A 14,223-nucleotide genomic window follows, 5' to 3' on the forward strand; every position below is an offset into this window, starting at 1 on the left:
AAGCTGGGGGAAGAAGGAGGAAGGGGGGGACGTTCAGAGTGATGGCGTTTGTCTTCCCAAGTCACTGTTACGCGTGACGGAGCCCTGCTTTCCTGGAGATGGCTGAACACCTGCCCGCTGGTGGGAAGGAGTGAATGAATTCCTTGCTTTTCTTCACTTGCGTGCACAGCTTTTGCCTTGCCTATTAAACTGTCTTTATCTCAACCCACGAGTTTTCTCACTTTTACTCTTCTGATTCTCTTCCCCATCCCACCGGGGGGGAGTGAGCGAGCGGCGGTGTGGGGCTTAGTTGCTGGCTGGGGTTAAACCACAACACTATCCTTACAGCACAAGGCAAAAAACCAGCACTGATGTTGCTAAAGGGATCCTCTAATTTTATCTGGCTCAGCAAATTAAAAGCAATGATATCATTTCATAGACGTGAAAAATATACTATTTAAAGACATGGTTCTAGTGAAGAAAATGGTGATGCTGAGCGGGAAAATAACATTTTTCTCTTCTGTCCATATTTCCTTTCCCTCCATGACGTCTTCTCTTTCCCATCCAGTTTCTCTCAGTCTTTATCTCAGCCACAAATCCCAGTACCTTCCACACTCCTCCTTGGCCTGGGTCCAGAAGATATTCTGTAAGCTGCAGTCCTACGCATGGGGTTGCTTGGGAAAGCCGTTGCTCTGAGAGATGAGATCAGAGCCTCTCAAAAGGAATTTGGAGACAAGAATTATATACGGATGCAAATGTCACCAATTTCTGTTTGAGTCAGTAACCCCTTCCATTAGTAGAAATTAAATCAAATGTCATGGAATTTAGGGAGTTCTCCAATTCTTCATGGTAAACTTTTGCTCAGCAGTTCCTAGAGGTAGATATTACTCTATGCTGCTCTTAAACCAGACGTTCATTGTAGAATATTATCATTTGGCAGTGAGTAAGATTCTGCTCTCACAAGGCTGTAAATCCACCAGAATTTAACTACCACTAGAGAGACACAGTTGCAGAAGTTCAGATTACTAGGCAGGACAATAGTGCTTCATTACTTTGCATGCCCATTTGAATTGGAAAAAGATGAGGTTAGCAGCACTGATTCAGCAAGTATTATAAGGAAATATTCCCTCAAATGCTATTTGTTTGTATGCAAAACACCATGAAGAATCACATTCCCATAGGTCTGTGAAGAACACCCTTCTCCCCAGAAGTAACCAAAACCTTGCACTTTTATTTAGCGGATGGACACTTTGGGGCATGTGGGGTGAAAAGCAACGCCCTACAGCTGTTTTTTGACAACAAAACTCCAAAGATATTTACCATGTCTTGGCTGGTCCTTGATGATGGTGTAGGTTATCTCCGAGTCACGGGCACCGGGTAGCTTGGCGTGCAGAATTGTCTTGGAGATCTGTAGCATGCCTCCCTGGGGCACCCAGACCAAGGAATTTGTCACCAGCTGAGGGCTTCGGTTATTCTGCGTGCAGGGGGACAGCAGAAAAAGGCTTAACTGAATGTCAGCAATGCTGCACTGACGGAAACAGATTTTCAAGTGAAAAGGATCAAGCAGAGTATTTTGGAATTTCTTATGCGTTCAATCCTGGTTGTCTGCTTCAAGAAATGGTTGTGCATCCTTCACCTATATCCCTCGGACCCAATTCTCACCCTGTAGAACTGACCTTGTCCTCCAATGTTTCTAATTTCCTAAACCTTCTCAGCTAACCTCAGTCTCCCTCCATAATTTTGTCTTTTACCACCATCCTCATTCTCACCCCGCTTGACTTCTGACATGTCTTGACACAATTTATCTCCACGGCACAGTGGAAAATTCACTACTATCAACATCTGAACGAAAGTATCTCGTCTACTACACTAGTTTGATTGGATCCATATTTTCTCTCACATCTCTTCATTTTATTTCTAAAAATACACACCTTTCAAGGGTACTTATAGAACAACAGCTTCTTACCCATTCAAAAGTATCTCTACGGCACCTCCACTATCTTTACACACATCTGTAACTGTTATCATCTCTCCATGAGCAAACCCAGGTTCAAGACCAACCTCCTGCTTTTCTACAAGATGGGAAAAAATGGAACTTAACGGTATGCAAATGCTAATGATGAATTTTGGCAGAAACGTGAACTATGACAGTTTTCCATCCTTTGCTTCAACAGAAGCAGTTTAACATTCAGAAATTAGATATACAAATTTCACTTAGTAACTACTGCAACCAAAGCCACATCACTTTTTTTGCTAAGTTAGAACATACTTGTAGGAAGACTCTTAGATCAAATATCTTCTCTCCATGTGGGGACTTACACCCACGGTCAGGTCATCTCTTAACCACTTTTGTAAAACTGAAGTCTGCCTGAGCATCCATCAAAGTCTTTTGCTACTCGGTGGGTTTTCTAACCTTCAAATTATTCCTGCAGCTTTTTTTCCAAATGAATATTTATCCATTATTCATTCAAGCTTTTTGAAATGTGGATGTCAGGACTGGATGCAGTAATGGTTTCACTACCATTTTCATTTACTTCAGTAACAATGCTCTGGCATTCAAGGATTATATTAGCCCTTTTTGACTCTATAAATTACTTTGTTAGCTCATGCTCTTTTGGACAGGCCACCAAAATCTCTGTGACCTCTTCTGTGCCATGGTTCTTTCTTATAAGCCCAGTTACTGTAAATATGACTTCTCTTCTTGATTTCTGCAGATTCACCTTGAAACTGGCTGTGGTGAACTGCAGTCAAAATCCTGACTGCTCCATATAAGTGATCATCATCCTCCTCATTTACTACTCCGCAAAATCATGTGTCACCCCAAAACTGATAAACGACTCATTACTATGTTCTTCTGAATCTGCAACAGAGACAGCAGAGAAAGCTAAAAAGATGTTTGTGAAAAAGAATCACATTAAAGGATGATTTCCCATCTCCATTTTGACACGTCTGCTGAGCAACTTTCACCCATTTAATTTGTACTACACTTATTTTGCACAGTGTAAATTTTTAAATGCTGCGTGATCTTAGACTGTGTCAGGTCAAGAGTTTCCTAGCACAATGGTTGCTTTATTTTTCTAAAGAACAGTGAAGAAGAAAACCAGACCCTGTGCCAGCCAAGAGAACCCTGACAATATATATGATAACTTTCCTCTGACCTTATCGATTCGATCACATCATGGCACATATAGGCCTAGCAAAGCACAAGTCTGGAACAGGAAACAAAGTAAAAAGGTCAGAAAGGTCCCTGGACTTATTCTAGGAGGAGAGAAAAGAGAGACTAGCCACACTTCAAAGAATGACAGGCAAAATGCACTGTTTAAAAAGAAAATATTTCCAAGTGAATGCTAATTAAACACAAGGTCGTGATTTTGCTATAAACATGGAACCCTTCGGCTCTTCGTAACTAAATGATTGAATGTTCCTTCACTGGCCACATTAAACCAGTCCGGCATTTTGCAATACCATTTCCACCTGGCTTTGATGCTGTGATCCTGCTTGTTAATAAGAACACATTCGTGAGACAGCTCTTTTTGCTTGGTAATCTTTTTTAAAATGTATTTAGCGACTTACCTTGTGTTCAGCAAAACAGCTAGAATCACTTTAGATTTTTTTTTTAACTGATACCTGAGCACACAGTTGGCAAACTGTGGAAATAAATTCACAGCACAGGAAAAGTTTTCAGGGAGCCCGGGGAGGCTAACATGCTCCCTGGTCCATGCTTCAGCTACCTCCTCCCAGGTAGGACAAGATGCAGTGACTTGCAAATATCCTGGAGACCTCCCTTAGCTGGATCTCCTCTAGAGGTCCAACACACCCCTAAAATAAACATCTTTTGTCTTTTTCCTGCGTTCCCCCTAGCCCTTCAGAAAAGAAAGGCTTCCATATCCTGTCAGCAACGGGCAGATGACGTGTGGGTAGATCTGACCTTCTCTGACTTACAGTACATAGCCTACGATCATATTTTCTAGGGCATGGGCTCCTTATTCCCCATTGGAGCACCACTGGTGGTGCTCTGCCAAAAATGAAGCACCAGCAGGTCTCAAATTAACTTCACAGAGGCTGTAATTGTGAGAGAACATCAACAAGAATATACAGCAGTGCAAATCATTATCAAGAGCTCTCAAAATAGAGGCCAGCTGTTCAGACTGCGGTAGGTCAAATGAAGTGCTTGGATGGGGGCAAGTACGGAAAAGCAGGCTGTGAGCAACCAAAGGGACTAAAAAAAGCACCTTGCAGAAAACAAGGCACACCTGTTGTGAAGAAAGAAAACCCTCTAATTCATAATATTTGGAAGGTTATGTTGTCCTTCATTTATGTTTTCACACTTTCACCACAGTGCTCCTATGGATTAATGTCTGAGAATTATACTGTCCGAGCCCATTGAATAGGAATCCTAGAAATGTCCTTTCACACCAGGACTTAATATATAAAACCATCCAGCAGCACATTATAACAAGCTCCATGTACTCAGATAAGTAATGTGGTTAAAAAACCACACCTTGAACCCCCACGCCTCCAGCCAGGGTCCTACCAGGCTCTTTAGCAATCTTTGGATGTAAACCAAGGAAAAAAAAACAAGTGTCTTTGCGTGTGTGTCTCAACAGCACCTTTTCAGAAACAAACCCTGCATGCATTTCAGCTCCCAAGGCCACTCCACAAAGACAATAATTAGGATGAGGCAGGAGCTGGGTATCTGCCAGCTCTATCCTCATACTAAAAGCCGCTCCACTTTCACCTCTGTCACCACCTTCATTCTTCTCTGTAGCCAAGCGCTGCACAGAGACGCTTGGAAAGATGAGAGACAAGGGAGCGCAAAATCGTCTAATAAAAGAAACTATGCTCAGCAGTTCACCCTCACTGGCATTTAGAAGAACCTGCTTAATCAATAGCAAAAAAAAAAAGCGTTACAAAGAGCAGAGTGGTGTCCAAGCATTTCTACAGTCCTTCTGATCTTATACAGGCTCCTTAGGGCCACGTAAGCGATCTGGGTAAAGAAACCACAGGCAGGGCTGCTCTTATTCCAGGAGTCTAATAACTCTGCACCAGCCTTTCATTCCCAGACTGATGTGTGAGTCATGTCACTAATTATCATTAATTACTACCGCAGCTTTAGGAGCACCCGCAGGGTCCAAATGGGATCAGTCCCTCCTTGTGCTAACTACACAGATGCATGTAGCGCTTGTAAACCTCACTTAAAATTTTCATGCCCAACTTGCTGTGAAAGGCATCTAATGCAGCAGAGAAGAGGACGAAAGAGGGATAACATCATCTCCTCCTAACTCCATTTCATGGAGTGGAAGCACTCAAAGATTGTGTCGTTCTCAGGTCCATACATAAAAAGACTGCTAACAGTGGACTTCTCTGACAGCTCTGTTTTTCACTACTCTTTCAACGTTAACTAAGGGATAAGGAAATTCTCAGCTTCTTTTTCCTTCTGTTTTATTACAATACCACAATACCAGAACTGAAATGCTTGCAAGCACTTCAGCAACTTTATTTTTTCCAAGGCTCCACCACACATACTGTATGTATTTCACGCCTTGTTTGGCTGGGGTTTGTTTCATAAACAAACGGAAAAGCACCACTGTTTCTAATTTTACTGCTGTAATGTCTATAAAATTTAATCTAAAGTGCCACTTCCTGTCCAAATACAGAAGAGACAAACAACCGGTACTTAATTATGAACGGCAATAAAAGCCAGAAACAAAAATTAAAGCACTTCTTAATCATTTCTGAATTTAGGTATCTGTGCCCTGTCCTTAGGGAAGTTATCAAGTAGAAAGATGCATCAAGCAAAAGATTTCAGTGGAGCAACGCTGAGTGAGCAGGAGAGGTCCTGACCCTGGGAGACACCACCACCACCAAAGTCCCAGTGATACACCTTATTAGCCAAGCTGTTTAGATCACGTGTGGTCCTTTTGTGTCTCCCATAACGCTCCCATCAGCCCAGTGACTGGTTTGCCTATCTCATCAGCCCTCTCTCTCTGCCATCCACTCATTCTCTAATTCATTGCCCTTACCAGCGCAAAACTCTCACCTGCAACTCCAGAAAATCTTTTCATCAAGTAACTATGGACTTTGAACTGTCAAAGCTGCACAATTTGAGCTGAACCATTCCTGTCGCAAACCAAAAATTCAGGTGACCTCCAAAACTCAATCAATCCACTACTTTCTCCTGCCTCTGACCACAGCCTGTCGGTAATGCAGGATTAGCGACACCTCAGGGACATAGTGATACTTCTCCAGACTTCTAATTTGCCTGCGAGAGTTTATGTCACAGCACATACCTTGGGAGCAATCTTAATGTGGAACAGGATGTTCTGGAAGTGATACCCATCATTCACTTGCAAAAGAACTGCATCATCCCGAGTGTCAGAGCCATCGTGAGCATAACGCAGCAGTCCTCCGGCAAGGTCATCCAAGCGGAATATGTGGACTGCAGAAGCTGAGTCTCCAGGAGGTTCGGTCAGCCGCCCGTGACGTGGAGGCTCTAAAACCGTCAGCACAACGTCCCGAGGATTGTCACTGTCTCTCACACCAAGCAACAGTTCTGTTATAGTTCCCATTTTCCCTCTGTGGACAAGGAGGGCCTCATTTCTGAACACATATGGGGCCTGAAACACAAAAGCAGCTCTTAGGTGTTTGCTAAACCTTAGCAATTTGATCATGATCAAAGTCTGGAATGAAAAATATGGGGTTAAGGAAATTAGCTCACTTCATTCCTAGAAACCTCCTATTTCTAAGCAGCAGAGAATCACTCTCCACACTTCCCCCCCAGCGGGCAGATCTAACAATATCTAGCAATTTAGACTGATTTAGTTACATTAAAAGAAGATTCTCATGCCACAGCAAGCTTAGGAAAGGAAAAAAACTTAGGACATATATATAGAAAGCAATTTAGTTATCAGCTAGAGCCTGTACTGCACAGGCTGTCTGTGCAGTACACAGCTGTCTGCACAGATAAGAGACAAGGGACACAGCTTTGCCTTACTACCATCCATGGAAATTCAAATGGAAATGCGGACCCCAACTATTTTGGAAGGTCTACATGTTACTTGCATGTCCGCAGGCCCAACTGGAACGCAGGCACCTCAGATGCTGAAGATTTATGTCTGTGAATAATCAGTTCAGGGTGGGTTGGGGATGGAGACACACCACATTCTCCCTGTGTATAACCTACCGTTTCGGGAACTTAAGACATCTTTCAGAGCACTGATGCTTGAGAATAAGACCCCACACAACCTGTGTGCCTAGGTTATCTGTTTAAAATCAGTTGCAGAGAGGGGAAAAAAAGGAAGCAAGGAAGAATGCGAGCAGAGGGAGAATAACCTACACAGGATACTAATAGCAGCGAGCCAAACTGAGACGCAGAAGCTTGAATTAATGCTTCTAAGTAGAAATGAGTCAATCAACTAACACTGAAGGATGTGCTTTTGCTTGTCTTGAACTGATAAAGTCCCTCTCAAAGACAGCAAAACTGGCTGTCGTCAGCATCTTTATTTATTTATTTTCAAAGACTCCACACAGTCTTATTCATCCCAGAACAAAGATCAGCTACACTCCACATTTCTGCTGGTTTAAGTTAGTTCCCTAGTTCTTCATCATCAAGAAAGTTTAAATCTGCAGCCTCTATTGATCCCGATAAACATCATTTGCCATCAGTAATACCTTGCCTCGGGAGGGGGGTGATCCCCCACAGACAAAGTCAAAGCCCTGGGAACATTCAGCAGAGAGCTAACTGCTGCCATCTCACCTGTGTACAACTTACCAGGGTAATTAAGGATCGGCAGGCAAAATTCCTATTATTATACCTCACTTATGTATTCTGGGGCAGTGACTGCAGCTCTTACTTAGGTGAATGTAAACAAGAGATTAGACTGAGCAAAGATTTCGGCACCAGCCGGAATCAATATATACGCAACAGGATCAAAATCCACAGTTTGTCTGACACTAAAGGACAAACTAGAACACTTCTAATTTCCAGAAGTTATGGAATGACTTAATAGGGAATACAATGATTAAAAGCAACAAAGTGCAATTAAAAAAAATTATAATTCCTAACCCTGAAGCTACCAACTCTCTAGGGCCCCAAACCGGGGAAAAAACCAAGCAGTGCAAAGTCTCAAGATTGTCAGAGAACCACAGAAATGACGCATCTCAGGAGGAGTTGTTTCCTATAAGGAACACTAGATACATTAAATTGAATTGAAGACCCCCTGCAGGCCCCCAGCATGGTACGTAGTGAGCAAGTCAGCAACTCACCATGTTTCTAAGCTGCTGGCTACACTCCTACTACACTCAGCATGAAGCACAGAATAGCACCAGCACCTTCAGACACAAACCATCCACCACTGCAATGATTAAAAGAAATTCATTTCTTAAATTACTCATTGTGAGGGTGGATGCTGAGTCAGGCTTCTAGGCAAGAAGGCGTCAGCACTAAAAGAGAAAGGACGATAGCCAGATTTCCAGTTAGTTTTGTCAAGCCATTTAATGCCCCTCTGAGCATGTAAATGGGCCTTAAGTGTAGCAGACGCTCATTTGCACTTTAAAGTCTCTTTACACTGCTACAACATGCTAAGTAGCCGCAACAACTTCAGTTCAAGCAAAGCTATCTGATCGAGCTTTCAACTAGGCAGTTCGACCATGGAAAAAGCTCAGTGCAAGCTGCAAAGCCTCCTTGGAAACCTGGACCCCGTTCAGGTGAGTCCATGGTGAACTTGCTGCCAGCACGACCAGCAGCAAGCAGGAAGCTGGGCCAGGCAGCTCCAGCACATCCACTGCCCTCGCAGCAGCATCAGAGGAACACCGGTAGCTTGAGTGGGAATCAAAGCCTGGCCGGAGGGATGCGATGATACGACCTGCTGATAGGCTGAGCTTGGCTAGACTGGGCTTGAACAACTCCTCCTTTCTGTAATGCTGTGTCCTCTCCCTTAACGTGTATCTTGCACATCTTTTCATACATTGCCTTTTAGAGACCCTACCCTTAGACAAGGAGTCACAAACGTACTGCCTGTATACCATCTCTTGGGTAAGGCCCCTCCACGATATCGTGCTACAGACTTTAAATAACAATAATATGAGAGACATGGATACTTGACAGTACCATCAACTTGCCCAGAAGTGGTGAGCAGTTTAAGAGACACACTTTAAATAGCTCATGCTGCTTTAACTCCCAACTGTCCCAGAACAGAGCATTTAAGTAAATGCTCTTGACTGTCAAAGCATCCCTACCATAGGGATCAATCATCGTTCAACTGCCCTGCAGTAAGAGACTGAACTAGACCACCCGCGGATCCAAAGAATAATTTAAACAGTAGGGACTCCTTAGCCCTCACTGATAATTGCTCTGTGATCGCACAGCTACAATTCCCCACACAAGCAAAATTACATGGGCCAGCTTCTTCACTCACTTACCCCAAGTCCAGTTCTTCCATATGACTCTTGGCTGCCTCTCAACTAAGTGAGAGTTGAGTCTAATTTGCCTGACCTGAACTCCAGCGCAAGTTCTGCCCAGCTCCTTTGTTATCACTGCAAGAAACCAGGGCTCCAAAATGGTACAAAATTTGTGGTTGTTTCCAAGCTTTGTTACATTACCTGTGTTGAAAATGCTTGAATGTTGACCACCTCAGGATGAGAGAAGAACCGTTGATCGCTGACCTTCAGGGAAAACTGTCCTTTCCTAAACAAGTCCCCAACAAGCCAAAATACAGGACAAAATAAATTAATGAAGTGCTCTTGCAGGACTCAATAATGATAAAAATATTATATATTCAGTAAAAATTACTAGCTTAGTGATGGAAACTTTAGCTCAAGTTTTTTCAATTATGTTTTTTTAGTATTTTTTTCTGAAGATTCACAACAGTCACAACATGTAATAAAATACTTTTAACTATGTAATAATATACCCTTATTTCCCTTTAACTAATGTTACCCACATAGGATGGCATCTCCAAGATAAAGTACTGATTCTAAATGTCAGCTATTCGTTGCTAAAGAAAAATGTCACTTATCTGGCTTCGGAACAGAAGCTCCCACTTCTCAGCAGTTTTGCTTCCTACTTACTTTTCAATAATGCCACCCAATAACCTTGAACATAAAGTAGCTATGTTTCTCAAGGCAAGATCCTGACATTTCATTGTGACTACCAAGCAGACAAAAAAAAAGCACGATACAGAAACACATGCCTTGAGTCTAGTGAACATGAGCTAACCCTTGGCATCAGAAGGACACCCTCAAAGTCTTACTGAAAACAATGGATCAAAGAACACCCTAATACACACAGGCAGAAATTTAGAACAATTCCACTGACATCAGTCTAGTCCCAAGGCTTTATGGTGATGTAAATCAAGTATGAAATTTGGCAGGATGACTGGCTTATTGCCTGGCAGCAGGAAAAATCTGCTTCCTTGCAACATGCTTGCAGTGTGAGCACTGCCAGCTACTAAACACCACTAATTATCCCAGGACACTAACAAAGCTCATATTGCAGGCAAAGAAGTAACGGCTGAATGCAGATTACGCCGCAGAGCATATTGGTGACATCATTTGAGCATCTTCCTGACAGTATCAAGAAATTCTAATAACCAGACTAATATGCCAGTTTTAAACCCACAGCAGAGTATCCTAAAGATGGGACAGACTCCTGCACCCTCAAAGCACAACAGGTCTGGTAGCTGGATCACAGTGACCTCTTATATCATAAACAGAGAAGTTTTGCACCATCATTTATACTATGGTACAGTATAAGTACACTGGCAATTTATCTAACAGCAGTGAGAAGTGTGCTTCACTGTAAGAATGTTTCCAAGGAACAAGGAAATACCTGTTCTCCAGATACATCTTTTTTTTTTAAGGCAAGAGCTCTGAAAAAAGTTTCAACACAGTCACCTGGATTTCTCTTCGCTGTGCACAAAGCGGACTCTCTTCTCCCTCACATCCTTGCAGCTGAAGTGGTCGCCTTTGCTCAGCTGCACCTCTTTCCCATTCACCACCATCACTAGCCTGCCATTGGAGGGAGGGCTCTCGATATGGAACAAGAGCTGTCCTGTGTCACCATCCAGACCGCGCACACCCAGTAAGGAGAGGTCTAGGGGCTTTATCCCGCCAATTCCTACTGTGAGGGTACCGTTCACATGGAAGCTCGAGGGATGCTTGCTGGCTAAAAAGAAAGAAGGGAAAACTATTACTGAATGAATTACAGCCATGGGCTGTGTTAGCATCTTGCCTGTCACCACCATCTTTTGGATAACAGACCAGACCCTTATAATGCCCTGTTCGTTACTGACCTAGGTGGACAACCACCATCTCAAGAAGAACTGCAATCCATCCCAATCCCCACTATAATTCTGAGAGGCTTGGGCAATTCACTTCCCATCACAAAACTCAAAGCCAACATACACTGTCCTGCCCTGCAGATGGACTAGTAAATCTTCATTTAGAACAAAGAAAAGTAAGTACTACAGTTGATTTAGTAAGGGATTTTCCCCACGACTTTTTTTCATTTGTTTTACATTGATGAAAACTGATACTGCGATTGGAAAGACGTGCCTCCATGCCTAACTAGGTAACTTCACTCAGAAAACCACGTACGTACACATTTTATGAAACAAAAAAGTTGGAGAAAAATGGCTGCCAACTTTTAACAGGTAAGTAAGTACTACAGCTGATTTAGTAAGGGATTTTCCCCACGACTTTTTTTCATTTGTTTTACATTGATGAAAACTGATACTGCGATTGGAAAGACGTGCCTCCATGCCTAACTAGGTAACTTCACTCAGAAAACCACGTACGTACACATTTTATGAAACAAAAAAGTTGGAGAAAAATGGCTGCCAACTTTTAACAGTCAACACGAAACTGCACAGAACTGAATTCCAAAAATGCCACTGCATGAACACTACTTCTGGCCTTAAAATCTGCTGGAAGCCTGCCAGCTCGGTTGCTTTACCATGAGAGACACGTACCTTCTTCACACTCTCTGGTCCACGTATTGCCATAGAAACCCTGGCCACAGGCAGAAACACAAATCTTATTTTTCAGAAACATGGTGCTGTCACAGAGGTGGCACAGGCTGTCGCTGTCACACTCCAAGCATCCAGGAGGACAAGCTGAATCGGATGGAAAGCACAACCCCATTGAGACACTGCAAAAACAATGCAGCCACTGGTGCACAGAGCTGTCCCCAGGGGTCAGAACAGAAACACCACTGCTCTTTGTGTCTTACCTACCTGACAAAAATAATGAAAAAGAAGGGGCAAAGACTTGAGCTAAAAGGGTCGTTAAGAAGTTCCTTCCTCATTTGACCACTGTTTCCCATTGACTACAGAGAACCTGAGATAATCTTCTAAACGGAGGAAACGTGTTTTTAAGTAACTGTTATAGCAATTTGAAAAAAATACTGCAAATGCACATTCAAGTCCTACACAGCTTGTTAACCTACAAATACAACTGAAACCTTTCTAAAAACGTGGTTTTAATAGCTGTTTTTTATATACAGCGTGCACACACATACACACACACCAGCAGCCATCTACATTGAATCTCATTCCTCCTGAATTAGGCATGTCTAAATGCAGATATAGCCTGTTATCTGATTCTCAAGTTGACTGCATCACCTCAACAGCAAGTTTAACACAGCATCCAAGCGCTTCCTCTTCACCCCAGCCTTGGAGAGAAAAAGCAGCGTACAGAACACGGACTCCCTCTCCACCACATCACCCTCACTTTGCTTACCTGTGCACTTCCGCTGTGCATGGTCTGCATAATATCGCTTCCCACATTTGTGAACACAGTAAGTGTCCAAGAGGAAAAACGGGGCTTCACAAAGGCTGCACTCATCTGGTTGGCGACACTGAAGGCAGTGTTGATCACACCCTAAAAGTCATACGTAAAAAGTTCAACTCAACACCGCTTTCAACTGCTTCCTGCACCGTGCTGTAACACCCCGCAGGAACCACAGCTCTATTGAGTGTGCGTGCTGGAGGGCAGCGAGAGATCTGAAGCTAGAGTGTGCCTTCTGAATGCAAGACGTGCACAAATTGGAGACAAGCAGGGAAACATGTTGGCAGCAGTGATTAGAAGTAACACCCAAGAAGAACTCACTCTGGCATGTGTCCGATTCCTTGTAGAAAGCTGCAGGGCACTGTTCCACACAAGCTCCTTCATGGAGAATGTAGCCCTCCATACACTGCAGGCAGTCGGTCCTCTGGGGACCTTTACAAGCATTACAGCTCCAGTCACACTCTGGAAGAAAAAAAAGTCAATGCAGGGCAGCCCATTCCAGGGTGCTCACCCTATACAAGTGCCTAGTACTTGGGGTCTACAAGCTATGGGAATATAAACTCTAGAAGCAAAGAGCACAGTAAAAACTGTTAAAGAGATACTAAAAAAAAAAAAGAAAGCATGATTTGTACTGACTTATTACAACTCAAGATATGTGGGGGTTTTTTTTCCCCTCTTGGACTTAACATGTTCTAACTATGTCAAAATTGAGGAGGCTTGGCTCTTGTTCAGCATTCAGACCTGCTAACACCGGCACAGTTTTGTTGCCCATAAAGCCTGACTTTATCCCATAACTAGCAATGCTCCTTTTCTGCCAACACCAAGTTTGTTGCTCATTAGCAATTATCCACCCCGCTTCATCAATCTCATGCTTTCAAATGGCTCTGACCAAAAGAAAAAGAAATCATAGAATCATTGAGGTTGGAAAAGACCTCTAAGATCATCGAGTCCAACCGTCAACCCAACACCCCCATGCCCACTAAACCATGTCCCTAAGCGCCTCATCTACACGGCTTTTAAATACCTCCAGGGATGGGGACTCAACCACTTCCCTGGGCAGCCTGGTCCAATGTTTAACCACTCTTTCAGTAAAGAAATTTTTCCTCACGTCCAATCTAAACCTCCCCTGGTGCAACTTGAGGCCATTTCCTCTCGTCCTATCGCTTGTAACTTGGGAGAAGAGACCGACACCCACCTCGCTACAACCTCCTTTCAGGTAGTTGTAGAGAGCAATGAGGTCTCCCCTCAGCCTCCTTTTCTCCAGGCTAAACAACCCCAGTCCTCAGAAGACTTGTTCTCCAGACCCCTCACCAGCCTCGTTGCCCTTCTCTGGACACGCTCCAGCACCTCAACATCCTTCTTGTAGTGAGGGGCCCAAAACTGAACACAGTATGCGAGGTGCGGCCTCACCAGTGCCGAGTACAGGGGCACAATCACTTCCCTACCCCTGCTGGCCAC

The 14,223-nt window shown here is 43.4% G+C and overlaps 1 protein-coding gene across 1 annotated transcript in view; it reads right to left on the reverse strand.

Annotated features, from left to right (window-relative positions):
* The window catches only part of FRAS1 (Fraser extracellular matrix complex subunit 1), a 132,631-nt gene that overhangs the window by 49,455 nt on the left and 68,953 nt on the right, over positions 1 to 14,223 (reverse strand). The window contains 7 exon segments of the mRNA XM_009288822.1: positions 1,300 to 1,453; positions 6,270 to 6,596; positions 9,580 to 9,664; positions 10,873 to 11,143; positions 11,949 to 12,092; positions 12,718 to 12,858; positions 13,087 to 13,227. Coding sequence (XP_009287097.1) covers positions 1,300 to 1,453; positions 6,270 to 6,596; positions 9,580 to 9,664; positions 10,873 to 11,143; positions 11,949 to 12,092; positions 12,718 to 12,858; positions 13,087 to 13,227 — 1,263 coding nt within the window.

The sequence above is a fragment of the Aptenodytes forsteri genome, unplaced genomic scaffold (genome assembly GCF_000699145.1).
Source record: "Aptenodytes forsteri isolate BGI_AS27 unplaced genomic scaffold, ASM69914v1 Scaffold221, whole genome shotgun sequence".
In the NCBI taxonomy this organism is placed as follows: Eukaryota; Metazoa; Chordata; class Aves; order Sphenisciformes; family Spheniscidae; genus Aptenodytes; species Aptenodytes forsteri.